At 60.2% G+C, this 22,932-nt stretch overlaps 9 protein-coding genes across 9 annotated transcripts; 5 read left to right on the top strand and 4 right to left on the bottom strand.

The window, feature by feature from the left end:
- Positions 1 to 252: 252 nt before the first annotated feature.
- Positions 253 to 2,871, top strand: HRG_09357 (fungal specific transcription factor domain-containing protein; the record flags this gene model as incomplete). The annotated part of the gene is made up of 3 exons (XM_044867828.1): positions 253 to 398; positions 491 to 2,476; positions 2,595 to 2,871. 3 exons carry the CDS (start codon positions 253 to 255, stop codon positions 2,869 to 2,871), a joined length of 2,409 nt encoding a protein of 802 aa, XP_044717088.1.
- Positions 2,872 to 3,558: 687 nt separating this feature from the next.
- HRG_09358 (cytochrome p450 domain-containing protein) lies at positions 3,559 to 5,355 on the top strand (the record flags this gene model as incomplete). The annotated part of the gene is made up of 4 exons (XM_044867829.1): positions 3,559 to 3,766; positions 3,834 to 4,030; positions 4,121 to 5,140; positions 5,236 to 5,355. 4 exons carry the CDS (start codon positions 3,559 to 3,561, stop codon positions 5,353 to 5,355), a joined length of 1,545 nt encoding a protein of 514 aa, XP_044717089.1.
- Positions 5,356 to 5,642: 287 nt separating this feature from the next.
- Positions 5,643 to 7,004, bottom strand: HRG_09359 (methyltransferase domain-containing protein; the record flags this gene model as incomplete). The annotated part of the gene is made up of 4 exons (XM_044867830.1): positions 5,643 to 5,682; positions 5,745 to 6,632; positions 6,701 to 6,747; positions 6,810 to 7,004. 4 exons carry the CDS (start codon positions 7,002 to 7,004, stop codon positions 5,643 to 5,645), a joined length of 1,170 nt encoding a protein of 389 aa, XP_044717090.1.
- A 1,302-nt stretch (positions 7,005 to 8,306) lies between these two features.
- On the top strand, positions 8,307 to 10,067 carry HRG_09360 (cytochrome b5-like heme/Steroid binding domain-containing protein; the record flags this gene model as incomplete). The annotated part of the gene is made up of 4 exons (XM_044867831.1): positions 8,307 to 9,128; positions 9,220 to 9,496; positions 9,554 to 9,662; positions 9,731 to 10,067. 4 exons carry the CDS (start codon positions 8,307 to 8,309, stop codon positions 10,065 to 10,067), a joined length of 1,545 nt encoding a protein of 514 aa, XP_044717091.1.
- A 752-nt stretch (positions 10,068 to 10,819) lies between these two features.
- On the bottom strand, positions 10,820 to 11,797 carry HRG_09361 (zinc knuckle domain-containing protein; the record flags this gene model as incomplete). Its single annotated transcript, XM_044867832.1, has 8 exons — positions 10,820 to 10,968; positions 11,023 to 11,170; positions 11,220 to 11,374; positions 11,430 to 11,444; positions 11,501 to 11,514; positions 11,568 to 11,602; positions 11,659 to 11,678; positions 11,764 to 11,797. The coding sequence occupies 8 exons, from the start codon at positions 11,795 to 11,797 to the stop codon at positions 10,820 to 10,822; spliced, it is 570 nt and encodes a 189-aa protein (XP_044717092.1).
- Positions 11,798 to 13,036: 1,239 nt separating this feature from the next.
- On the top strand, positions 13,037 to 15,231 carry HRG_09362 (DNA repair protein Sae2/CtIP; the record flags this gene model as incomplete). Its single annotated transcript, XM_044867833.1, has 4 exons — positions 13,037 to 13,133; positions 13,190 to 14,272; positions 14,324 to 14,566; positions 14,630 to 15,231. 4 exons carry the CDS (start codon positions 13,037 to 13,039, stop codon positions 15,229 to 15,231), a joined length of 2,025 nt encoding a protein of 674 aa, XP_044717093.1.
- Positions 15,232 to 15,468: 237 nt separating this feature from the next.
- On the bottom strand, positions 15,469 to 16,917 carry HRG_09363 (tRNA synthetases class I (W and y) domain-containing protein; the record flags this gene model as incomplete). Its single annotated transcript, XM_044867834.1, has 6 exons — positions 15,469 to 15,690; positions 15,741 to 15,979; positions 16,046 to 16,112; positions 16,179 to 16,243; positions 16,303 to 16,734; positions 16,797 to 16,917. The coding sequence occupies 6 exons, from the start codon at positions 16,915 to 16,917 to the stop codon at positions 15,469 to 15,471; spliced, it is 1,146 nt and encodes a 381-aa protein (XP_044717094.1).
- Positions 16,918 to 17,709: 792 nt separating this feature from the next.
- HRG_09364 (ubiquitin carboxyl-terminal hydrolase domain-containing protein) lies at positions 17,710 to 20,611 on the top strand (the record flags this gene model as incomplete). Its single annotated transcript, XM_044867835.1, has 10 exons — positions 17,710 to 17,943; positions 18,016 to 18,126; positions 18,187 to 18,234; positions 18,293 to 18,482; positions 18,534 to 18,635; positions 18,705 to 18,805; positions 18,884 to 19,114; positions 19,182 to 19,288; positions 19,343 to 19,505; positions 19,568 to 20,611. 10 exons carry the CDS (start codon positions 17,710 to 17,712, stop codon positions 20,609 to 20,611), a joined length of 2,331 nt encoding a protein of 776 aa, XP_044717095.1.
- A 714-nt stretch (positions 20,612 to 21,325) lies between these two features.
- On the bottom strand, positions 21,326 to 21,977 carry HRG_09365 (ubiquinol-cytochrome C reductase complex 14kD subunit domain-containing protein; the record flags this gene model as incomplete). Its single annotated transcript, XM_044867836.1, has 3 exons — positions 21,326 to 21,421; positions 21,517 to 21,679; positions 21,862 to 21,977. 3 exons carry the CDS (start codon positions 21,975 to 21,977, stop codon positions 21,326 to 21,328), a joined length of 375 nt encoding a protein of 124 aa, XP_044717096.1.
- Positions 21,978 to 22,932: the final 955 nt, after the last annotated feature.

Below are 22,932 nucleotides of genomic sequence, written 5' to 3' on the forward strand. Positions count from 1 at the left end.
TGCTTGATGCAGCAAGCTGCTGCTGCTGCTGCTGCCGCTGCACGGTTCAGCCCCTAATATCGCCTCAAGGCGAGGCTTCCAAGAAGACTGTTTTGCTCTGCGTCAGCCACCAGCCAAGCCAGTCAACGTTTTCCTCTTCTCTCTCGCAAGGACGAGGCAAACGTGCCCCGTCTCCTGCTTTAAACGTCGGCCTCTCGCTCCCGGCTGTGGGGACCTTTGAGATCCAATATTTGGCACCGCCATGGAATAGCCATGGTAGACATCAATGCACACCCGGTACCGACGGCCGAGGACGAGGCCAACTCGGCCTTCAGTCACGAAGAGGGCGGGTCGAGCGACGACGACACGACGCATAACGGCCCCGCCTCGGTTGCCGGCAACAAGAGGAAGCGCATCAAGTATCAAAAGACATCGTCAGCTGCTCCACCCCTCTTTCTATCCCCCTTTCCTGGTCATCACAATGGCACGCTGACGGACGCTTTCCGAGCAGATGTGAGCTGTGCAAGGCCCGCAAGGTCAAGTGCGACAGGGCCGAGCCCGCGTGCTCGTGGTGCGCCCGTCACAACCGCACCTGCGTCTATCTCGAGAGGCAGAAGCCCGGCAGCCGCATCGGCTTCACCCTCGAGCTCGAGTCAAAGGTGAACCGTGTCGACGCCCTCCTCCAGGCCCTGTGGCGCCGCGTCGAGGACCACATTGCTCATGACCACCACCCCTCGGGTCTCCCGCCCGTCCAGAGCCTCTCGCCCACCGGCAGCAGCCACGTCGAAGGCCTTCATCAGCTGCCCTCAGCCGCCGACCACGCCGCCTCCACCGGGCACCCCCTCCCAGTCGCCTTCTCGGCCAGCACTCCCGTTCTCCAGGGCACCACCCCTGGTGCCTACTCGAGTCCCTTGTGGCGAGACTCGGCGGACGGCGGCCGAGATGGCCTGCGAGGCGGCGAGCCCCGGTCCTCCCTGATGGCGGGACCTCCATCGACAACGGCGACGGCCGCCACCCTATCTCTGGCCGGGGGAGACTCGGCCCCCCCTCCACCCATCCACCCTTCGGAACATGCCTCGCGGGTCGCCTCCGCTCCCCGAGCGGGCCCTTCATCCTTCTCGAGCGGAGCTGACCTCCCTTCCGATGACATAGTCTACACCCTGGTGGACCTGTACTTTAAGCACTGCAACACGTGGTGCCCGATCCTGGACCGCAAGTCGACGTTTGGCATCTTCTTCGGGTCCACGTCGCTGAGCGAGGTGGACCGCATCCTCCTCCACGCCATCGTGGCCACGACGCTGCGGTTCCTCAAGGGCTCGCGGCTGACGCGCGAGATGCGCGCCCACTATCACGCCGTATCTAAGCACACGGTCATGATCTTCGCCATGGAGCACGTCAGCGTCGCCGCGCTCAAGGCCCTCGTCATCCTGTCCCTCGACGAGCTCGGCACCTCCAACGGCCCGCGCGGGTGGAACCTGCTGTCGCTGCTGGCGCAAAACGTGCGCCACCTCGACTTGTGCAATGAGAACAGCATGTACCTGTCGTCGGCCGCCGCCGAGGACGTGCCCCGGTCCGGGTCCGTCCGGCGGGTCGCGGTGGGGCGGCCCGAGTCGTGGATCGAAGACGAGGGCCGTCGCCGGCTATGTTGGATGGTATACCTGCTGGACCGGTACGCGACGGTGGCGACGACGACATTTGACTTTATGCTCGACGACGGCAAGATGAGGCGCGTCTTGCCGTGTTCGTACGATCTCTTTTCGCGCAACGTGCCCGTCGAGACGAGGTCGCTCGAGTCGGGGCAGCAGCAGCACGGCGCCTACGCCGTTGACCGGTCCGAGAACCTGGGCAGCTTCTCGTATCACTGCGAGATCCTGCGGATCCTCAGCCGGGTGCACGAATTCGTGCGGCGGCCTATAGACGTGTCGTCGGCGGCCGACATGGCCGGGTGGCGCGACACATACCGCTCGCTCGACGCGGCGCTGGACCGGTGGCTGCAGAGCCTGCCGAGCGAGTACGGGCGCATCTCGGCGCTGTGCCACTCGGACCCGGCCAGCCGCGTCGCCAACTGGTTCATGCTGCACAGCGCCTACGTGACGTCGGTGGTGCGCCTGCACTCGCCCGCCGCCTACCCGGGTCCGGCCCCGGGCCCGAACACAGGTGCGTCGCCGCCGCCGCTGCTACCGCCGTCGCACTACGCCATGCAGCGGTGCCTGGCGGCGGTGCAGAGCCTGCGAGACATTACCCGCGATGTCGACGAGGCCGACGGCCTGGACCTCGTGGGGCCGCCCTTTGCCTTTTCGCTCTGGGTCGCGGCGCGGCTCCTCGTCGTCCACGCGGCCGCGGTCGGGGGCCCCGTCGACAGTAAGATTGACTTCTTCATCGACATCCTCGGCTACGTCGGTGAGTACTGGGAGGTGGCGGCCAACTATGCGCGGATCCTGGCGCGGGTGGTGCAGCGGGGGCGGCAAGGCGACGGGAGCTTTGCGGACATGAGAAGGTGAGCGCTCACTTTAGTTGTCCCCTTGTCTGGCTGGCCCTTTGTTGAAAGTTCTTTAAAAAGTCCTCGTCCCCCTTTCCATGTTGTTGAGCATCCTGCTAACCCAGTTTCTCGTCAGGAGCGCCCACGACCTGGTCAGCCTGACGACGTCGACGCGGCGGTCCGGGCTGGAGGAGACGTCGTCGCAGCCGGTGTCGCTAAGCGAGCTGGACAGCATTGACATCTTTGACTTTTTCAACTATCCCAAGATGCCCGAGGCGGCGCGCGGGCCCGTCATCACGCCGGGCGGCAGCCACCCGCTCATGCAGGGGATGGCGGCGGCGGCGGGCGACGGGACGCCGAGGAACCCGGATCCCGAGGCGGACTGGCTGGGGTACAGCTCGTCGTTTCGCTGAGGGGGGTTGCCGGTGTCTACGGGTGCTTGTACGGGGTATGTGCATATATGTACCATTCATGACGAGAGACGGCTTTGTGCCAGCGGGTTGGGTAAAAAGTACCGAGATGCTCTTCTTCTCCTTTATACGGTACGGAGTATGGTTGACCGGCAAAGCACTTGAGCGGGGTTGGCCACGACACATGCAGACGCCATAGTGGCTGTACAAGGATGGTTAAGCAAAAGCAAGGGTGCGTGTCTTGCATGTACATGCATGGAAGCGAATGCAAACGCCTCGAGGAGGTTGCGGCTTTCGGAGTATAGTACGTGTTGTACGTGTATGCACAAGCATACAAGTTACAGTACTCGGTAGACGTACAGGGTAGGCCGGCTGTAGGTGATGGTGATGGGCCAAGCCAAGCAGCTTGACGTCGCAACCCCGGATTAAACCCAATTATGCGATGCGGCATAGATTGGCTGACCCTCTTGGCATCAGCCGCGTTTCTTTTTTCCCCTCCCCTTTAAGCTTGAAGGTTCCCCGCTCTCCGATAGATTGGGTTAGAGTTTCCATGGCGCGGTGCTCCGTCGTCATCCTCGAGCCAACATCTTCACTTACACGCCCCCGTTCCCGTCACCTAAGCCCCAACGCTCCCTCGCATCAGCGTCAAGACAGACCTCATTTGACCGGTCCAGGCCGTCGTGGTTCGCAATGTGGCTCTTCGCCCTCGCGGCGGAGCACGCGGTGCCGCTGCTCTGCGGCCTCGCATGCCTCTGGCTGGTGCGCAGGCTCGTCGTCTACGCGCGGCTGCGGCGCTTCGGCGGGCCGCTGTGGGCGGGTCTGTCCGACTGGCCTCATAGCCTGGCTATGCTGCGGCACCGGAACCATGAGTGGTACGCCGAGGTGAACGAGAAGTATGGTGCGGAACCACCCCCCCCCCCCCTTTTCCTTGTCGTTCTCTGTCCTCGCTGACCGTCGTCTTCGAGGCCCCATCGCCCGCGTCGCGCCCAGAGTGCTCGTCACCTCGTCGCCCGACGTCTGGATCCACGTCAACACCAAGCCCGGCTACAAGCGCTCCGACTGGTACTACCACGCCTGCCGGCTCGAGCACCGGCGCGACAACATCTTTAGCCAGACGGACAACCGCAAGCACGACGTGCGGCGGAAGCAGATGGCCCCGGGGGTGCGTGTGTGTCTTGTGATAACCTAACACGCGTGGATACACGTGTCCGTGGGAGAGCATGGGCATGGGGCTAACCACAGCGTCTCTCAGTACTCGGGGAGAGAAAACCTCGAGCTCGAGCACACCATCGACCAGCGCCTCGCCGAGCTGCTCGCCCTCATCCGCACGCACTACCTGCCAGCCACGGCGCAGGCCGCGACACAGCCCATGGACCTGGGCGAAAAGGTGCAGTTCTTCACCCTCGACGTCATCAGCAGCGTCGGCCTCGGCCGCTCCTTCGGCATGCTCCCGCGCAACGCCGACGTCGACGGCCACGTGCGCCTCAGCGAGCAGGGCCTCGTCGCCGCCAACGCCGCCCTGGCCACGGGGCTGAGCCGCCTGGCCCACGTCCCGGGCATCGGGCGCTTCGTAGCCCCCTCGCCCGAGGACAGCGGCGGCTACGGGCGGGTCATGGCGGCGTGCTTCCGCGCCGTCGATGAGCGTGTCGGGGCCAAGGGGCCGTCGGCGGCGGCGGCGGCGGCGCATCGGCACGAGGATATGCTGGCGTCGTTTATGCGCCATGGCATCGAGGGCCATGACCTGCGCTCCGAGGCGCTGGAGCAGGTCGTCGCCGGCTCGGACACGACGGCCGGCGCCCTCCGCGGCGCCCTGCTGCACATCATGAGCAACGCGCGCGTCCACGCCAAGCTGCAGCGCGAAGTCGACGCCGAGGCCGCCGCCACGGGCTCCGACGGCATCGTCGAGGCCGCCCGGGCGCGCCAGCTGCCCTACCTGCAGGCCGTGGTGCGCGAGTCGCTTCGCATCTGGCCGCCCGCCGTCAACATATTTGCGCGCGACGTGCCCGCCGGCGGCGACACCGTCGTCGTCGACGGCCGGCCCGTCTTCCTGCCCGCCGGCGTCTCCATCGGCTACTCGGCCCTCGCCATGCACCGCAGCCGCGACGTCTACGGGCCCGACGCCCACGTCTTTCGCCCGGAGCGCTGGTTCGAGCCGGACCCGGACCGTCTGGCCGCCATGGTGCGCACCAACGAGCTCGTCTTTGGCCACGCGCGCTTCCGCTGCCTCGGCAGGCCCGTCGCCATGATTGAGATATCAAAGACAATCTTTGAGGTTGCTCGCCCTCTTTCCCTGTTGTTGCCCCTTTCCGGCTTCTCCCCTTGAGCCCTTCCTTGCTGGGCGCCCCCCCTGACTGACTGGCCACGCAGCTGATGCGCAATTTCGAAATGGCCCTCATCCACCCGACACGCCCCTGGAAGACACGCAACTGCCTCGGCCTCTTTATGATCTCGGACATGTGGGTGCAAGTCATGGACCGCGTGTCGTGATATGCGACGGATGGGAATCTGGGATGCATTCCCCCCCTTTCTTTGTGTGCTCTCGCTTGCATACCCACGTCAGGCAGGTTGTGAAGAATGGTACGATGGAGTTTTGCAATATTTAGCTCACAACATGTACATTGCAGCAGTTTGTATGGAGGTTCTGGGCCTGTCACTATGGCCTACAGGCAACAAGATATCAAACAACACCATTTTCCCTGCTCCGAAAAGCAGTACACAAGCCTCAAGGGTATCAAGCCCCGGTCGCGGGAGGGCCATGCCTGCTCGACCAGTGTCTAGACAGTCCACTCGGGTTTCTGAGCATAGACATTGGTCCTGCGTTGCATGTCAGTAGAGTTGGGCATGACTACCCACGCCGTCGCCAGGGCATCACTCACACGACATAGAACGGGCGGAGCCTGAAGTTGCGCATGGCCCTGCGCATCTCGAGCACAAACATTTGCACCTCGACGTACTGCCAGCCCATAATCTCCTTGAGCATGAAGAGCGCAAAGCCCTCGAGACTCTCCTCGAGAAAGGCCAGGTTGTAGATGCCGACGTTCTTCAGCCTGGGGTCGCTGCTCCAGCCGCCGCAGGGCACCTGGTATGTCTTTTCGACCACGTCGACAAAGCCGGCTTCCTTGATGAGCTTGGCCATGTTGCCCGGGAGGCCGATACGGGCCGTCTTGCCGATGCGATCAAAAGCATCGAGAAAGACTTTGGACCATCGCTTGAAGATGTGGTCGGGGTTGTCGCGGACCTCGGGACTGTCGCTGTAGATGGTGATGTTGAACTCAAAGTTCTCGAGCCAGCCGCCGGGGATGAGGGCGAGATAGACCTGGCGGTAGAGGGCGGCCCAGTCGCCGATGCTGCCGTAGAGGCCGCGAATATGGATCAGGTCAAAGATGGCGGGCTGGTAGCTCCACTCGAGCTGTGCGTCCTCGATGTGGAAGACGCAGTTGGGGGGCACCCATGTGGGCTGGATGGGGCTGATGTCGGTGCCAAAAATCTCGGCCGAGGGGTAGGCGTCGGCCATGTCGATGGCCCAGATGCCAGTGCCGGTGCCGACGTCGAGGACCCTTGAGGGGGGCGAGGCGAGGGGGGCCTCGAACAGCCGGTCGCCCTTGAGCATGGTGATGAAGTGGTGGGCTATGTCGAGGCCGTTGTTCTGGCGGTCATCGTTGGGACCCCAGTACTCGGTCGTCTTGGAGCTCTGAAAGGTGCGGCCGTGGATGCTGCGGTAGTCGTAGATGCTGTCGTTGAGGGATGCGGTCGAGGAATCGATACTGCAGCGAGGAAAGCAACGACGAGTGAGCAGGTCGTTTCGCCCGTGGGGGTTCCAGGCTTGACCGACCTTGCGCCGTCGCCAATGGCGGAATCGACATCGTCGTCATCCTCGTTCTGCGGGCGTGGTGGTCAGCGGCGAGCTTCATCAGTGGATTCATGGGAGAGGGTGTCGTTACAAAGGGGATCTGGGTGTTGGTCGGAGGCGTCTGGGCCGGCTGCGGCGGGGGGGTGGGTTCCCGTGAAGGCGCCTTTGGCAGCTGAGGTGGCGGAGGCGAGGGCTGGGGTTCTCGTGCAGAGGCTTCTGGCGATTGAGGTGACTGAGGCAATGGCCGGCTGGCCGCTGGGCTTTCGGACGGGCCTGGACTGGACATGACGAGCGGGAGAGCATACTGACGCGGTGGAGGAGGGGGGAGAGAGAGGAGCGCAGAGGAGGAGGGGAGGAGGGGAGGAGGTGAGGAGGGGAGCGCAGAGGAGGAGGGAGAGTGGGTAACGATGGATCCCCAGAGTGGCCAGCCAAGGACGGCTGACGGGGCGTCGCTCAACGAGTGAGGGAGAAAACGAGAGTTGAGATGCGAGGCGGGCCGTTGCGCGAGCGCTGCGTCGGCGGGCGACCCCACCATGTGCGCGACTACAGCAAGGTACATGCCGGCAGCCCAGGGTACCTCGTGCACCGCGCCGCCAGCAGCGTGCTCTTGCAGCGTGTTGTTGCAGCGCCCCATTCGCATCCTGGCGAGGGCAAGTACAGCCATGTACCGCACGCACCCTGACCCGATCCACCTGCGCTTGTGTAGGTACCTACCTACCTAGGTACCTAGGTAGGTACCTTATGTTGTGTACATAGGTACCTAGGTATGTTGTGTATGTGCCTACCTATGTACCTCGTATTTGAGCATATCGAGAGTCAAGCTTTTACGTCCGACTCCTTGTCTGCCCGCAGAAAGCCAAAGAACCCAACGCAGGCTGCCGGTGCCCAGTAGGGGCATGGGGCATTGTTGGCCTTTGCCCTGCTGACGGTAGTCTACACAGTGCCGCACCGCATTCCCCGTTGGGTCCATCGGCCTCTGCCGAGCTGGTAAGCGACCAACGAGATGCACTCGACAGGGATTGGGACTGACGAGAAAGCAATGACACGCACCACTGCATTGGTCACATGTTGGCCGCTCAGCTAGCCACCAGACAACTCCGTGTAGCTATACAGTGATTAGTGCACCGAACTGTTTTGTAATCGCAACGCACCTCGACTCCACCATCAGTCATCGGCCGTTTGCAGAGGCCGTCAATGACGGACCATGAATGGAGACTGGCCCGTTCAAAACGTAAAGAAGAAAGAGGTGCGGCCACACGATGTACAGTACGTACAAGGCAGGAACGACAGCGGCCCCACCTTCTCCGCGATCTGCTCCTGTCGCAGCTCCGTCCAATCATGACACAGCTATTCCAACCTTCCGGCCCGTCCGCCCTCCCCCCACTCCAGGCCGAGGCTCACGGCACCTCATCCTCGGCGTCGGCCAGCACGTCTCTCGCATCATCGTCGGTTTCATCTCTGATTCGCACGTCAAGCTTGTCAAGGACTCCGACCACCCGCACCCATCGAGCAATCGACGCCCGCCACTCGACTTCTCGTCCCCCAATCGCCCTGCTCATCACCTCGACACGCAGAAAAACAACACAAAATGCCCTCCCTGTCCCAAACCTTTACCCGCCAAGAGGTGCGCGAGCATACCTCCGAAGACTCCCTCTGGTGCATCATCGACAGCACAGTCTACGACCTGACCGATTTTGTCGACGCCCATCCCGGCGGCGAGGCCGTCCTCCGCCAGGTCGCCGGCCAGGACGCCACCCAGGCCTTCTACAACCTCCACCGCCACGAGGTCCTGCGCAAGTACGAAGACCTCGCCCTCGGCACCGTCGACGGCGAGCAGCCCCAGGTCATCTCCCCGCAGCCCGGCGACCTCAGCAAGGTCCCCTACGCCGAGCCCCTCTGGCTCTCCCCGCCCTTCCGGAGCCCCTACTACGGCGACTCGCACCGCCGCCTGCAGCGCGCCATGCGCGAGTTCACCGACGAGCACCTCGTCCCCGAGGCCCAGGAGTGCGAGACGACGGGCAGGTACATTAGCCAGGACATGATTGACCACATGAGCCGCCTCGGCATCTTGCACATGCGCCTTGGCCCGGGCAAGCACCTCCACGGCGTCGACTTGATGAACGGCGCCGTCAAGGGCGACGAGTTTGACTACTTCCACGACCTCATCGTCGCCCAGGAAATGACCCGCACCATGACTAGGGGCTTCCAGGATGGCAACATGGCCGGCATGACCATCGGCCTCACGGCCGTCCTCAACTTTGCCCGCGACGAGGCATGGAAGAATAAGATTGCCGGCGAGGTCTTTTCCGGCAAGAAGAAGCTGTGCCTCGCCATTACAGAGGCCTTTGCCGGGTCAGACGTGGCCGGCCTCCGTACCACGGCCGAGTTGACGCCCGACGGAAAGCATTATGTGAGCAACAAGGCCCCTACCCGTCCTCTTCTCCCCCTTTCTTCCATATCTGTCCTGCTCCAGCACCGATTTGCTCATCGCTTGCTGGCAGATTGTCAATGGCACCAAGAAGTGGATTACCAACGCCACCTGGTGCGACTACTTTGTCACCGGCGTCCGCACCGGGAACTCGCTGAGCGTCATGCTCATCGAGCGAGGCGAGGGCGTCGAGACTAAGGCCATCAAGACGTCCTACTCCCCGGCCGCCGGGACCGGCTACATTACTTTCGACAACGTCAAGGTCCCCGTCGAGAACCTTCTGGGCGAGGAAAACAAGGGCATCCACGTCATCCTCAGCAACTTTAACCATGAGCGGTGGACCATGGCTTGTAAGTCGAAAGGGCCTGTCGATGCAAGCAGAGGTTGCGTGCTGACCAGGGCGGTAGGCGGTACTGTCCGCGCGTGCAGGATGATTGTCGAGGAGTGCCTCAAATGGGCGAATCAACGCCTCGTCTTTGGCAAGCGCCTCGTCGATCAACCCGTTATCCGCCAAAAGTGAGTAGGCCCTCCCTTTGCTTGTGCGCCGCGCACCGCTGACCAACCCCCCCCCTCGCCGTAACAAGACTGGCCAAGATGATCGCCCTCGTCGAGGCCAACCAGTCGTGGCTCGAGACAGTCACCTACCAAATGTGCCACATGCCCTACAAGCAGCAGGCCCAGCACCTCGCCGGCCCCATTGGCCTGCTCAAGATGAGCTGTACCCGCGCCGCCCACGAAATTGCCGACGAGGCCGTCCAGATTTGGGGCGGCCGCGGTCTCACCCAGACGGGCATGGGCAAGCACATCGAAATGTTCAACCGCACATACAAGTTCGACGCCATCCTCGGTGGTGCCGAGGAGGTCCTGGGCGATCTCGGCGTCAGGCAGGCCATGCGCAATTTTCCAAAGGCCATGCTGTGATGCTAAGCGTTTCGAAAACGGCCGTCCCTGTTCGTGGCTACCAGTCCCCAGCCAGCTTCCCATCTCCTGGACAGAGCTCCTTGTCCCGCCCAAGTGTAATATATATGAACCGTCCACCTTCCCGTATCATGTACATTGCCGTTTGTGTCCAGCTCGACGCCCCTTGCCAGTTGGTTAGTTGCAATAAAATAAAACATCTGCTCACTCGCGCACTTCACACGCAAGTCTGGCCTTGATCGCCTTCAAGATCTACAGCAATCTTCATCTTGTCCTGGCTACCAAACAGAGCAGGCCAGGTTGCTCCCTAGGCAAGCGTTGGGACAACGGGGGAGGACATCATGCCAGGATGCCGCCATGAACTGCCCACATCCTGCTCAGCCTGGCATCCGCCACCATTTCGTCTCCCTTCCCGACGTCAGGACCGCCAACGCGTCCTCGAAGGCGTCGGCTGCAGGGCGAATCCAATTCCGAGACGTTCCAGATCCCCGCAATGATAAAACCTGGTGCTCTTGATTCCCAAGGTCCGCGCAACGCGAGTTGCGACCCAGCCACATGGGGTTCGCGTCCATCGTACATAGTGGAGAAAGGAAAAACTTTTTCGTTAAGACTCTGTGTAGAGGTTCCCGGGAGATGGTAAAAGAAAAAAAGAGAATAGTAAGGACTATGACTTCGTCGTGGGTATCATGCAGCTGCCACGCCAACTTCCTCCCCGGCGGAGCAAGAGCCCCGAGAGAACACGGTCATGGCCATCCTTAGTTGCTGGGACACTGCGCCTGGACGTGGCCGGGCTGCTGGCACTTGTAGCAGATCTTCTCGCCACCCTCGCCACCCTTTGGGCAGTCACGAGAGTAGTGGCCAGACTCGCCACAATTGTAGCACTTCATGCCATTGACGCACTCCCCTGCAAGCAAAAGGTCAGCATCGCCGTCTTAGAGAGGGGCATGTGCAGTCTTACGAGACATGTGGCCGTAGCCACCGCAAGAGTAGCAGGTCTTGCCCGCGCCGCCGCCGCCGCCGCCAGCGCCGAAGCTGCCACCGTAGGAGCCGCCGCCATAAGCGGCAGCCTTGGGGCAGTTGCGTGCGATGTGGCCGACCTCGCCGCACTGGCATTGTCAGCTGATGTCAGGACGACGGTAGTTTGCGCGTCCTTACCTTGTAGCACTCGGCACCCATGGCACCGCTGCCGCCGCCGCCGCTGGCGCCACCAACATTGGACGGGCAGTCACGGGAGATGTGGCCAGGCTGGCCGCACTTGTAGCAGGCCCTGACGTTGTTTCCCGAGTTGGAGGGCTCAGGACAATCTCGGCCTGGAGAGTGGATCAGTGACGATGTCTTCAAGACGTGCAGCATGCAACAACTTACTCATGTGACCTTCGCCTGTGCAGAAAATTAGCATCATCGCGACCGGTTGAATGCCAGGAATTATTACGCACCGCCGCAGTTGTAGCTGAATTATTGGTTAGCTGGGGAACGCACGAAGATGGGGCAGACGGGACGCACCACTTAGCAGGACCTTTGGTCGGGCAGTCACGGGCCTGCATGTCGATGAGTTAGCGATTTCTTCAAGAATAGCCCGAGCGTCTTGGCGTACCTGATGGCCGTTGGAGCCGCCTGCGCATGATCAATCCCTGTCAGTCATTGCCGTTGGAAACTTCAACCGATGGCCGAAGGATTGATCAGAGGGAAGGGTGCTCACAAGAGTAGCACGCGCCTCGCGCGAAACTGTCCATTCTGGCTGAGAGTTGGGTTGACGCGTGAACTACCGACCCGAAGCGTTAGCAGGTGTGAACTTGTCGAGACCGTACAAGGACGCTCTGACAATGACGAAGCGACGCGGGCGGTGTTGATTCTGCTTGTCAAGGGAGCGAGCGCTGACCGAGCGGGCCGAGGGCACGTGGTGTAGCAGCTTGGATACTTACCACTGCGGAATTGGGGTGCGATTTTGAGAAAGCAGTGTCTGCGAAATGTAAGGATGGAGATTCTCATTGAGGCGAAGAATGCAGAGATTTTTCTGTGCGATAACGGTGCTCGAAAAATTGGCCACGGCGTTGGCCAGAAAACAAACGGTGCAAAATGCAAGCGGGGCAGGATAGAGATTTTGCATGGCAGGGAACAAATTTAATGGTTCCGCGGTTCTGCCGAGACACTTGAAATGCCCTCGACGGCGCGGCCTGGGGCTGGAACAAATGAGTGAAGTGAAAAGCACTTACCAGAGGAGACGGCAGAAGAGGCGAGTTGGCGACTGTGAGGGCTGCCGATGTGGGAGAGCGTTGGTGGTTGGTGGGAGTCCAGGAAGACGGTCGCAAAGTGGAAGTTGAGGAAGCAGAGGGAGCTGGAGAACGGCGGTGGGGGGAAGGTGACTTAATGGGGCGCTGCGGCTGTAGTGAAAATCGGCTGCTGCGGTGTACACAGCGCGAGACCAGTGCCAATCGCCGTCGTTTACAGAGCCAAGATTATGGCCGACGCCGCTGCGGGGGTTTCCGTAGCGCACTACTACAGAGAGAATCCACTGTGCGACGGCCTGTGGCACCGCACCGTCCGGCCGAGGGCATCAGAATCATCATGAGGGGAGAAGGGCTGCAGCGATGTCATTCAGCATTCACAACGTCTCACGAATAAGCGATTCAGCTCCTTCATTTACAAGCAAAGCTACTCGGAAACATCGCGAAATGCGGTCAACAGTTCTACAAGCATAGACGGAAGTGAACCAGCAAACCAGCAGCCTCTGTTCCATAGAACTTCACTGCCAAGCCTGATGCCTTGCGCCTCTCGGCCCTTCATTGCTTTTCGTTGCGCTGATCTCATTGCTGGAATGCTCCGTGCAACGTGTACAGTAGGCTGAGTGGTTTGGTCGAGGTCACGTGGTCTGGCGTCTCTTTCCTGGGCCGGTGGATACGCGTCTTTACCAGAACACACTGCGCTGGGAGACGTCAATGGCCAACACATGCTCCGACGGCCCCCTCCTTGTCATGGCAGCGGACGGACCCCGGCTTGAGAAGGGACGTCAGGCGCTGTATGCGGCTCTCGATCGGTTCCGCGAGCAGATAGACAATGACCTCGTCGCTGGTGAGTCTGCGGCCTCCAGCTTTACGCGTCAGCACCCTGTGGCTGACGTCGTGCAGAGAAAGACAGGAACACTCGCTTGCTCAGGCAGTTCCTCCAGTCCGTCAAGGATGGAAAATACGACGATTTGATGTTGCATGAGCCCGCAGCCTCCAATTCGGAGCAAACGACAGCATACGCCATGCTAAAGCAGACTCCAGCGTCTACGACAACCGCAGCGCTTGCAGGTCCAACCTTGACAGCCCTTGCTTCTTCGACAAGCTTGAACTCGGCTCGAGCCCTTGAAGATATTGATGTGACCGCCTTGCAAGCCGACCACTCCGAACTTCGCCGCAAATTCAATGCCCTCTCCGCAAACTTCAAGATTGCAAAGGCAGCACTTCGCAAAAGGGTAGACGAGCGAGACGGGTGGGCCAGCCGGGCGAAACATCTTGAAAGACTCATCTCCACGGCCGAGAAGAAGCTTGGAATCAAGATTCTCGACCCGAGGAGCCAGTCTCCTCGAAGCCCGGCTTCTGCCACTGCTCATGTCGATGCCACTGCACTAATGCGGGATGCTAGTGCTTCTTTGAACAAGCGGCCTGAAGACACTGCGTGCGGTCCGGAGCCTTGTTTGTACACTCCCACTGTTGGAGCAGAGCAGACAGTCTCAAACGAGCAGGCGGAATCCACTCAGGGCGACACCGACGACGGGTCGAGCGAACAGTTACCTCAGCTGCCTCCCGCACAGCCCAATTACCGCCTTCTCATCAAGCAAGAACCATCTTCCGATGAACCAGTGCTTGTTTCCGAGCGTGCGGTGAGAAAACGGAAGCGCGGCGATTCCATCCCAACCACGGTCGAGCCACGACCCAAGGCGGAGCCGACTAACGATTCAAGTCCAATACTCTCAAGGATTCACTTTGCGTGTGGCACGCAAGAGAACGTCGATCTCGGCGAAATAGAGCAACGAATCGTAACGCCACGCAAGCAGAAGGAAGCAGAACAACCCGAACCGGCAGACCACACGGCCACGCCGAGGCTGAAGACGTCATCTGCGGCGCCCTCCGCGGCGCCTGCCGGATACAAACCATTACCGCAGCAAACGACTCTGAGCAAACGGCCCTCGGTGCTCACGCCACTCAGTGTCAATGTGCAAAAGCGTGGGTTGGCAGAAAGCAAACCAGATGGGCGCCCACTCAGGAGGGGCATAGCGTTCGCCATCTCTGTCCTCGCGGAAGACGGTGATGCTTATGGAGCAAACCCGTCTGCGGCGAAGGGCCAGAGTCCGACTGCCGCGCCTGCATCGGCCAAGAGCCGATTGCACACGCTCTTGAATAGTCCTTCCGCTGTTCCTAGCGACTCGGTCATTTCCCGTCCGGCTAGCAGAAACTGGGAGAGGCACACAGCCTCGGAAGATCAATCACCAGTCCCAGAGCGCCGCAGGCTTCCATTCAGTAAGGACATTGCTCCGCCTGGCAAGTCTCCGCGTGTCAAGGTTGGCTCAACCCCGCGGCCAGCTCCGCCACCAAGCGAGAACAGGGCCCACGAGCGGTCTCCCTCGCGAAAGAACAAGAAAAAGCCGGCGTCGGAGCTGCGGGCCAAGCCGCTCTCGGAGCTGCAGCTGGATGATTTCAAGGTCAGCCCGCTGGCAAACGACGGCCACGACTTTGCGTTTGCCGACGTCGTCAGAGACAAGGGAGAGAGGGCGTGCCTGCCCGGCTGCACTGATCTGCATTGCTGCGGGAAGCAATTCAAAGCCCTGGCCCTTTCACAGCGCCCAGATCCACCCTTGACCCCCACACAGCGGATGGAGGAGCAGAAGCTGCTGGAGGTGTACTTGGGAGATCACGCGTACCGGCTCGCCAGCATGAGCAAGGAAGAGAAGGCAGAGCTCTGGGTCGAGGCCAAGACGCAGGAGCTGGCAAACAAGTACGGCAAGCACAGGCACCGCTTCTCTCGCATGCAGTCCCCGCCAGGTTTCTGGAATGCCGACTTTCCCAGCACGCAGGAGCTTCAGGAGGACAGGGCCGAGGCGGCGAAGAGGGAGAGACAGGCCGTTGCTGAGCGTCATCGCGAGGCGATGCGTCCCGGCGGAAGATGGCTATTCAAGGACGAGTGAAGCCGGGCACCATTTGCTGCTAAACAGACTTAGAGCGGTGGAGAAGTCACTACGGCTCGATCTTTGCAGTGTTTACAACACGATCAGAGCCTACTAGCGTACTATGGCAACTAGCTATCTCAGATGTTGGCCCAGAGCGGTGGTGATGTATGAAGCTCCTCAATCAGTTCGCTCGCTGGGTCATCTATGTCGCTCAATTCTTCCGACGAGCACATCGCCGGGACCGTGAAAAGGCTATCATCCTACGGGCGCTTCGCGGATCGGCAGTTCTTTGTTGTTTACCTTGCCAGGGTGGCGGGAACCCTTGTCCTTGACCTTCTTCTCTTTTTTGGGAGGCGGAGGGTAAGCTTTCAGGGCAATGGCCTGCCACTCTTTGGAGGCTTGGTAGGCTGCTTGGATCGGAGCAAGAAGGTCGTTGAGCGCCTTTGCCACAGCTGGCTTCAGTATTTGGGGACTCAGCTGTTCCAGGGTCAGTTGTGTCGTCGTATGCTGCGAGCGAGGGAACATACCACGTCGTTCTGGTAGTCTCGATGCATGTCGGCAATGTCGTAGTAGACCAATGGCTCCAACCCATCTCGCTCTCGGTCAACGGAGAATTCTCGCTTTCCGCGCAACGCCGCCGCCGGGAGCAGGACATATTCGACAAAGGCCAGGACGCCATTTTCCTCAACCACCTTGGGCGCCGCGACGGCTTTTTTGATCTTTTTGGCCACGGCCTCCGGGGCATCGAGCAGGTCAATCTTGCTGTCTGTTACGCCGAGTTAAGCATAGAACATACTGGGAAGGGACTTGTGAGCCATGGGAAGATGGCTACCTTGATCGCTGGAACTCATCTTTCCCCCGTGCAGTCCAGGGACCATGGGGTTGAGGATGTGTGCGCGCTGAAGCCTGTTAGCCCTTGCGACAAGGTGACGCGGTCGCAAGTGCGAGTCGCAATCCGGACTTACCTCTCTATATCCAAGCTTAGGAAGCCAATCCTTGGCGGCGACAAAGAGTTTGCGCTGGTCAAGTCCTCAGGAGAGGTTAGTCTGGAGTCAATTGCAAAAAGGGTTTGTATGACATAGTGTTTACCTCCAAATTGGGCATCAACGTCAAGGTACTGCTCATCCAGGACCTGGAGGATCGGGTAGAGGAGGCCACTCAAGGGAGCATTGTCCGTCTGCTTGACCACCTCGGCGCCAGCTCGCTTGGCATCATGCTCCGATATCAAAGACGAGAGCTTGTAGACGTCCATGACATACTCGGCGCTCTTCTGGTAGTCGCTGCCCTGGACAAATCGCAGCTTCTCGGTCGACACGCCGACGGCCTCGAGGATGGCCGTTATGACAAACCGATAGTACTCGACTCGGTGTGCGACGAGCTCAATGGGAGCTTTGAGGTTATCGAGAAAGCCGTGGATGTCGGCGAGCAGCACGGTGACATCGCAGCCGGCGGCCAGCAGCTGTGCTATCTTGATGGCGGGGACAAAGTAGCCGCAGTGAGGGCGGCCCGTCGTCGCGGTTCCTGCGAGTTCAGACACATTAGCTGTTGCGCAAGGATGCCACATGAAGCTTTCCCCCGCTCACCCCAGTAAATCTTGGGGTTGCGGCCTTCCTCAATAATCTTTTCGATTATCTCTGGGTTCAGAATCTCGGCGAGGTTCTCGCGGATGAGGACGAGCCTCTCCGATGCTGTCGTGGTTGCCATTGTGTTTCGAGCCTGCCGAAGCTATTTGGGGGGTTGACCGTGGATAGGGAAATAGGTTTAGAGTCGTCGGTATCGTGGCCGTTTCGGAGAAAGATGGTCGTCGAGCTCTTGACTCACAGGCGTTTTAACTTGCAGTCATCTCGGAAACGACGTTTGGTGGGGGCCTGACTCTTAAGTTTCTTTTGGAGGGGTATCCGTACGTTCATACGTACCCGCGCTCCGGGGACGGAGATACCTGGTTGCAGTACGTACCTGTTTCTGCCTCGATCCTGGGTGACCCGCGGAAGGGACAGCTCCGGGGTCACTTGCCGCCATCCTCTGCTAACGTCAGAAATTTTACCACCTCTCTCCATCCGCGCTCTCGACACCTCCTTGCTGCCCATCTCGTTGGCAACCTCTCCACCCTCCTCCATTCCCTCTCCTCCCATCTCCCTCGAGTCCCGACCTGTGCAAGTGCAACTTTAGCACCGCTGTTCCGTCCCCGCAAGAGCGAGCGCAGCGCCGGCAAAGCCCGAGCGGGTGAGACGCAAGAGAAGCTCGACCGGCTCCACATCACCAACTCGGCGTCGACGCCGAGCGCTCTCCTTGCCCCTTCGCACCTCTCCTCTTCCAAGGCTTGGGCTTCTACGACGGCGACGCGGTAGATGCGGGAGTCGCATTGTTGGACAGCACCCGTAACCTTGCACCACCCCAAGCCGGCAGGTTGAGTTCCGCTATCTGCCGGCTGGGCAGTACATACACCACCAGGGCCGACGAGCCGCACCGGCACCTGGCGGTGTCCCCCGAGTCGACATGAGTGGCGGCCCCGGTGGAGGCCCTCGACGGAGGCAGCCCCAGTACATGCCGCAGTATCATCACCAGCAGCAGCACATGGGGCCGATGTATCCGAGCTACGTGCCGTATGGGCCGCAAGGCTACTACGGAATGCCGCCGCAGTTCCAGAACGGCGGCGTGCCGTCCCAGGGCTATATGGCCTATCAAGGCTATGCCAGATCGCCACCGTCCATGCCGCAATATGTGCCGATGGTAGGAGTCAGCGTTCCTCCGAACTATGCTCGCCCGTCTCAGCACTCGCCCAACCTCTCTACCGCCTATCAGCCTCCGTCCGCACCGGTTCCGATCCCCCCACAGACGCCTTCCTCATCGCACTCGTCCCAGATGCTTCCTCCCCCGACTCCTCCGACGCCGCAGACGATCGAGCATGTTTCTGTACCGCCACCAGCCCCTGCTCCTGTCGCTGCTCCCCCACCGCCCCCTCCTCCCGCACAGCCCCTGAATCACTCTCCAGTCGAGCAGCGCGAGCCGTTCCGGCCACCAGTAAGTTGGAAATGCGAAATTATCTGTGCCTGTTGTTCGTCACTAACTAATTCGTTAGCTTCCTTGGTTCTCCTGTCCCGACACAAGCTTTCCTGCCAAAACGCCCCGGTCGAGGCGGCGGAGAAAGCCACTAACGGCGGATAGCGCCGCTGTCTCCCTGCCCCTCGAACAACACGGCTCGCTAACGGAACAATGTACACCCTCGTCGGGTCGTGCGACGGACGCAAATGTGTCGTCGCATGTTCCTGGTGACGACAGCCGCCCGAAGGAATCTTCCTCCGGTGGCCATTTGCCTGAAGCCAAGGCAGCTCCGTCTACTCCATTTCTCGACTCTTCGCGGCAACGAGGGGCGGACGTGACAACTGCCGAGGCGGCCGCCCCCGTCGATGAACGGCCCGCGGGTCCAGCCCATCCCGTGCTTCCGGCCCTGCCAAGACCGACCTCAAAGATTTCAAGCGGGGACAAAATAGACGAAGCTCGGAAGCAAGCGACAGGCGGGGGCGAGAAACCCGGCATGAACGGTGCCGCGATAACCGCTGTTTCCACCGAGGCTAACGAACCTGATGATGCTGTCAGTACTAATGATGTTGCGGCCGCCAGCCCGCCTGTCAAAGCGGCTCCGGCTAGCTGGGCGGGCCTTTTTGCGAAGGCTTCCCCCAAGGGACCCGTCGCCCCGGCCGGGACAAACGGATCAGCCGCCCTCAATGGCTCAGGAACATCCAATACTACTGCAGCCGCCCCAAGTTCGGCTTTTTCAAAAACCAATGCCAACTCGCTCGCCGAGGCCATTCGAGAGTATCAAGTGGGCAGTGTCGACAAGATTTCCTTCCTGGAGCCTCGTGGCCTCATCAACACAGGAAACATGTGCTACATGAACTCGGTAAGATTATCCACGTGCCTCATGCAATTATTGGACGCTTTGGGCTGACCTTTCTTCCCATTTACAGGTTCTCCAAGTGCTCATGTTCTGCGTCCCCTTCCACGATTTCTTGGATCAGGTCAGCAAGAGGGCCATCCACAGCTTCAAGAGCGAGACTCCGCTCGTGGACGCCATGTGAGCTCTATCAATATACTTCGAGTGCGGCTCGAGGAGGCTCATTATATCTAGGATCATGTTCATGCATGAGTACAATATTATCGACTCGGCGCCATCCGCCAATCAACTGCACAGCAAGCTCAAGAGCGAAGATCTCGAGAAGTACGGCGAGCCTTTTACTCCCGAATTCGTCTACGAAGCTATAAGACAGCTCGCGCGATTCGCAAGCATGAGGGTGCGTGCGACAGGGTGCGACTGAGGCAAAGGAACACGCGCTAACTGTAATCGCCTGCTCAGCGTGGTCATCAGCAAGACGCGGAAGAATTCTTGGGGTTTCTCCTCCAGTCGCTCGACGATGAGTGCACTCACATCATGGGCAGCTTCCAGTCGAATGACTCTGAGATTGCGTCTGTCGATCTGGGAGCTAGCCAAAGCTCGATGGCGGATCCGTCTGGCGATTGGCTCGAGGTCGGCCGCAAACAGCGGGCTGCGGTCACGCGCTCGTCGGGGTCAAATTCGTCGACACCCATCACCAAGATTTTTGGTGGACTGCTTCGATCCGAGTTCCGCGTGCCGGGGCTCAAGGACTCCATCACCACTGAGCCTTATCAGCCGCTGCAGCTGGACATTGGATCTCCAGACGTACGCAACGTCCTTGACGCCCTACGCGGCTTGACCCGCCCGGAACGCCTCCAGGGAGACTTCAACTCTCCCCGAGGCAAGGACATCGTGGCTACGAAGCAGGTGTTTATCGAGTCCCTGCCTCCAGTACTTATCCTCCACCTGAAGCGCTTCCAGTTTGACGCCGAGGGCCATGGCACTATCAAGGTTTGGAAGAAGGTTGGGTATCCCCTGGAGCTCGAGATTCCGCGCGAGGCCCTGTCGAGGCAGAAACGCCAGACCATGGGCGACGGCGCGATGCCCAGGTACAGGCTCATCAGCGTAGTTTATCACCACGGCAAGAACGCCAGTGGCGGTCACTACACTGTCGACGTGCGCCGACAGGACGGCCGCGAGTGGATCCGGATGGATGACACTGTTCTTCGCCGTGTTCGCAGCGAGGATGTGGCCGAGGGGGGGTCCGAGGAAGAGGTCAAGGACACTAGAAAAGATGGTGGTGGCGCCAGCGCCTCAGCGAACCGATTCGGCGCCATGCACGACGACGACACCGGTGACGAAGACGGCTGGAAGCAAGTCACGGCTTCGGCCGGTGGCAACAAGCGGTGGAGCAGCGTCGTGAACGGCGGCAGCAATGGACACGCCAAGGATAAGCAGCAGCAGGTCAAGGAGAGCATCAAGGACAACAAGGTTGCCTATCTGCTGTTCTACCAGCGCGTGTAGGAAGCGGCGGACTTGGCGGCATATCCCGATTCTCGTCTTGGCTTGGCTGTCATTATGATGCGGGTGAAGGCAATGCGAGGAGGTCCGATGGACAGTCGAAGGGAGGTAAAAGGGAGGGAGGCTGGGAGCTTCGGCAGGATGAAGATCTGGTAAACTGTTAAGGGACCAGCGGATCTGCCACCTTGTCAGATAGGGGGGGTGGATGCTAAAAGGGCCGCGAGCAAAGAGACGACGGTGGTAGATACCCAGCGTTCCTTGTCTAGGCGCTTCTGGCGTCTCGGCAAGGATTCCTGTAAGAGATCTGAGGGATATTATCGAGTGCAGTAGGTGGTGGGTGTTGTTGTGAGTGTGTCTAGTGCAAGCTTGTGCGCATAATGCAGTTCCCTGAACACCCTTTGCCGTCAGATTTTACGGAAGATGTTCATACTTCGTACTTGGTCGAGGTATTCGGGCCATGAGGGAGGCGTGCCCAGTGACAATGAAGTTGCAGACTTTGGCCGGGGCTTCAACGTACAAACCGAGCTGCAACGAGAGGGGAATGTCGGGATGCTGAGCATGTCTATACGAACTACAAAGTAAGAGTACAAGTGAAAAGGTCGTTGCCGAGCTCATGCCAATTAACAGTCTTCAGTGTCCCTGGAGTAGACAAGCAGACCGGCAGCCGACCTCTTCGCCCCAGCTGCCCAGTGTTTCAACCAAATCCACGCGATTGCTTTAGTGCTTCTTGACGACGTACATGGAGTCAAGGGCGTCCTTTTCAGCGAGCTCTGCCTCGACCTCTTCGACAATCCGGCGCAGATAGGGGGTGTCCTGCAAGGTATGGTCAGCCGGTCGTCTTGGTTCTTATTGACGGTTTTGTCCAGAAAGCGGAAATCTCGATTCGGGGATGGAGGGAAGGAAAATACCTCCTCGGGCTTGGTCCATTGGTCCCTGGGCAGCAGCTTGTGCTGGTAGCTGCACTGCGTGGAGCGACGGATGCGGTAGACGCGCTCGTAGGCCTCCTTTGGTGAGAGGCGCTTGAGGGCGATCTGAACAGACTCGCGCTCCTCTTCCAGGAGGTCGTCATATCTGTCAAGTGAGACGGGAGCCCCGAGTCAGCCTCGTATTCGTCACAGCCTCCCTTTGCCGCCCTTTCCCGAAAGCTTGCTCTTTTCCCACGAGGCATGTTGCACTCCTTCTTTGCCGTCTCTTGGCGCGATCTCCGCCTTGGATACTCGACCGGGCCGAGGACAGGGACCGGGAGCATTTACCTCAGGCCAAGCTTGCGGTAGCCGGCGGCGTTGGCGTACCAATCGGCCATGGGCATGAGCATCTTGGTCAGCCAAGGCCGACGCAGGACAAAGGGCGCGAGGGAGTATGCGCTCATGGTGGGCGTCGAGATTGAGAGGCGATGCGGGATGTGTCGGGAGCGGATTGTCGTCGTCTCTCTTTTTTTTGGGGAGGGAGGGGGGGTGATTCTCTGGCCGATCGATGCGTCCCGGGCGACGATCCGTGATGGGTGAATTGCGGCGACGATGATTGGGAGAGGCAGGTTGGCCTTCAAAACGGGGAGCCGAGAGAATCACGTGCCGGAATTTAGACAGAGTATGCCGTCACGTGATTCCCGTTGGTAAATGAGCCAGCAACTGAGCCAGCGCTGCAAGATTTACATGGTTCACATGTTGTCAAACGGCCAGATATTTAAACGGCCGGGTGTTGATATATCGCTTCCTCGAGAGGGAACTTGTACATGCAGCGTTCCTTAAAAAACCTTGTCGAGCTTGAGTAGCTTTGGCCTGTACTCCTCTGCAAAGCACATATGTAAACGACGCGTCGCGATCTTGGCCCTTCTCTGTCCGGCACATCCGCAACGGATCCCGTCTGGACCGTGAAGGTGCCGGCAAAGAGTACAGTCTGAGTGTCGGAGGAGTAAAGTCGCAGATTAGGGGAACCGTGGGTCGAGCTGTGAATCTCGCCTGCCGTGACTCGGAATGACGAAATCCCAAGCCCCAAACCTGCAAGGCGGTTCGTTGCAAGGAAGGATAAGCCGATTGGGTAACACCAGACGGTGCGTCGACGACAGACCGCACAGGCTCCCGAAGTGCCCGCAGCGGCCGGGCCCACTGGCCTACAGCGAGTGCTTCAGCGGACCTTCAGCGCCCTGGCAGCTGGCCGTCAGCAGGTGCCGGCAACGGCTGCCTGGCTGCTGCTGAGTGATGAGTGGCCCATCTGGGTACAGCGCGGCCTCGTCATTGTCTTGCCTCCTCCACATTCCCGCTTTCCCACCCAAAAACCCTCGCCCGTTTATTACCAACAACCCACCTGCGCAACTCATCTCCGGG

This window comes from Hirsutella rhossiliensis (genome assembly GCF_020360975.1).
Source record: "Hirsutella rhossiliensis strain HR02 chromosome Unknown scaffold00012, whole genome shotgun sequence".
Classification (NCBI taxonomy): Eukaryota; Fungi; Ascomycota; class Sordariomycetes; order Hypocreales; family Ophiocordycipitaceae; genus Hirsutella; species Hirsutella rhossiliensis.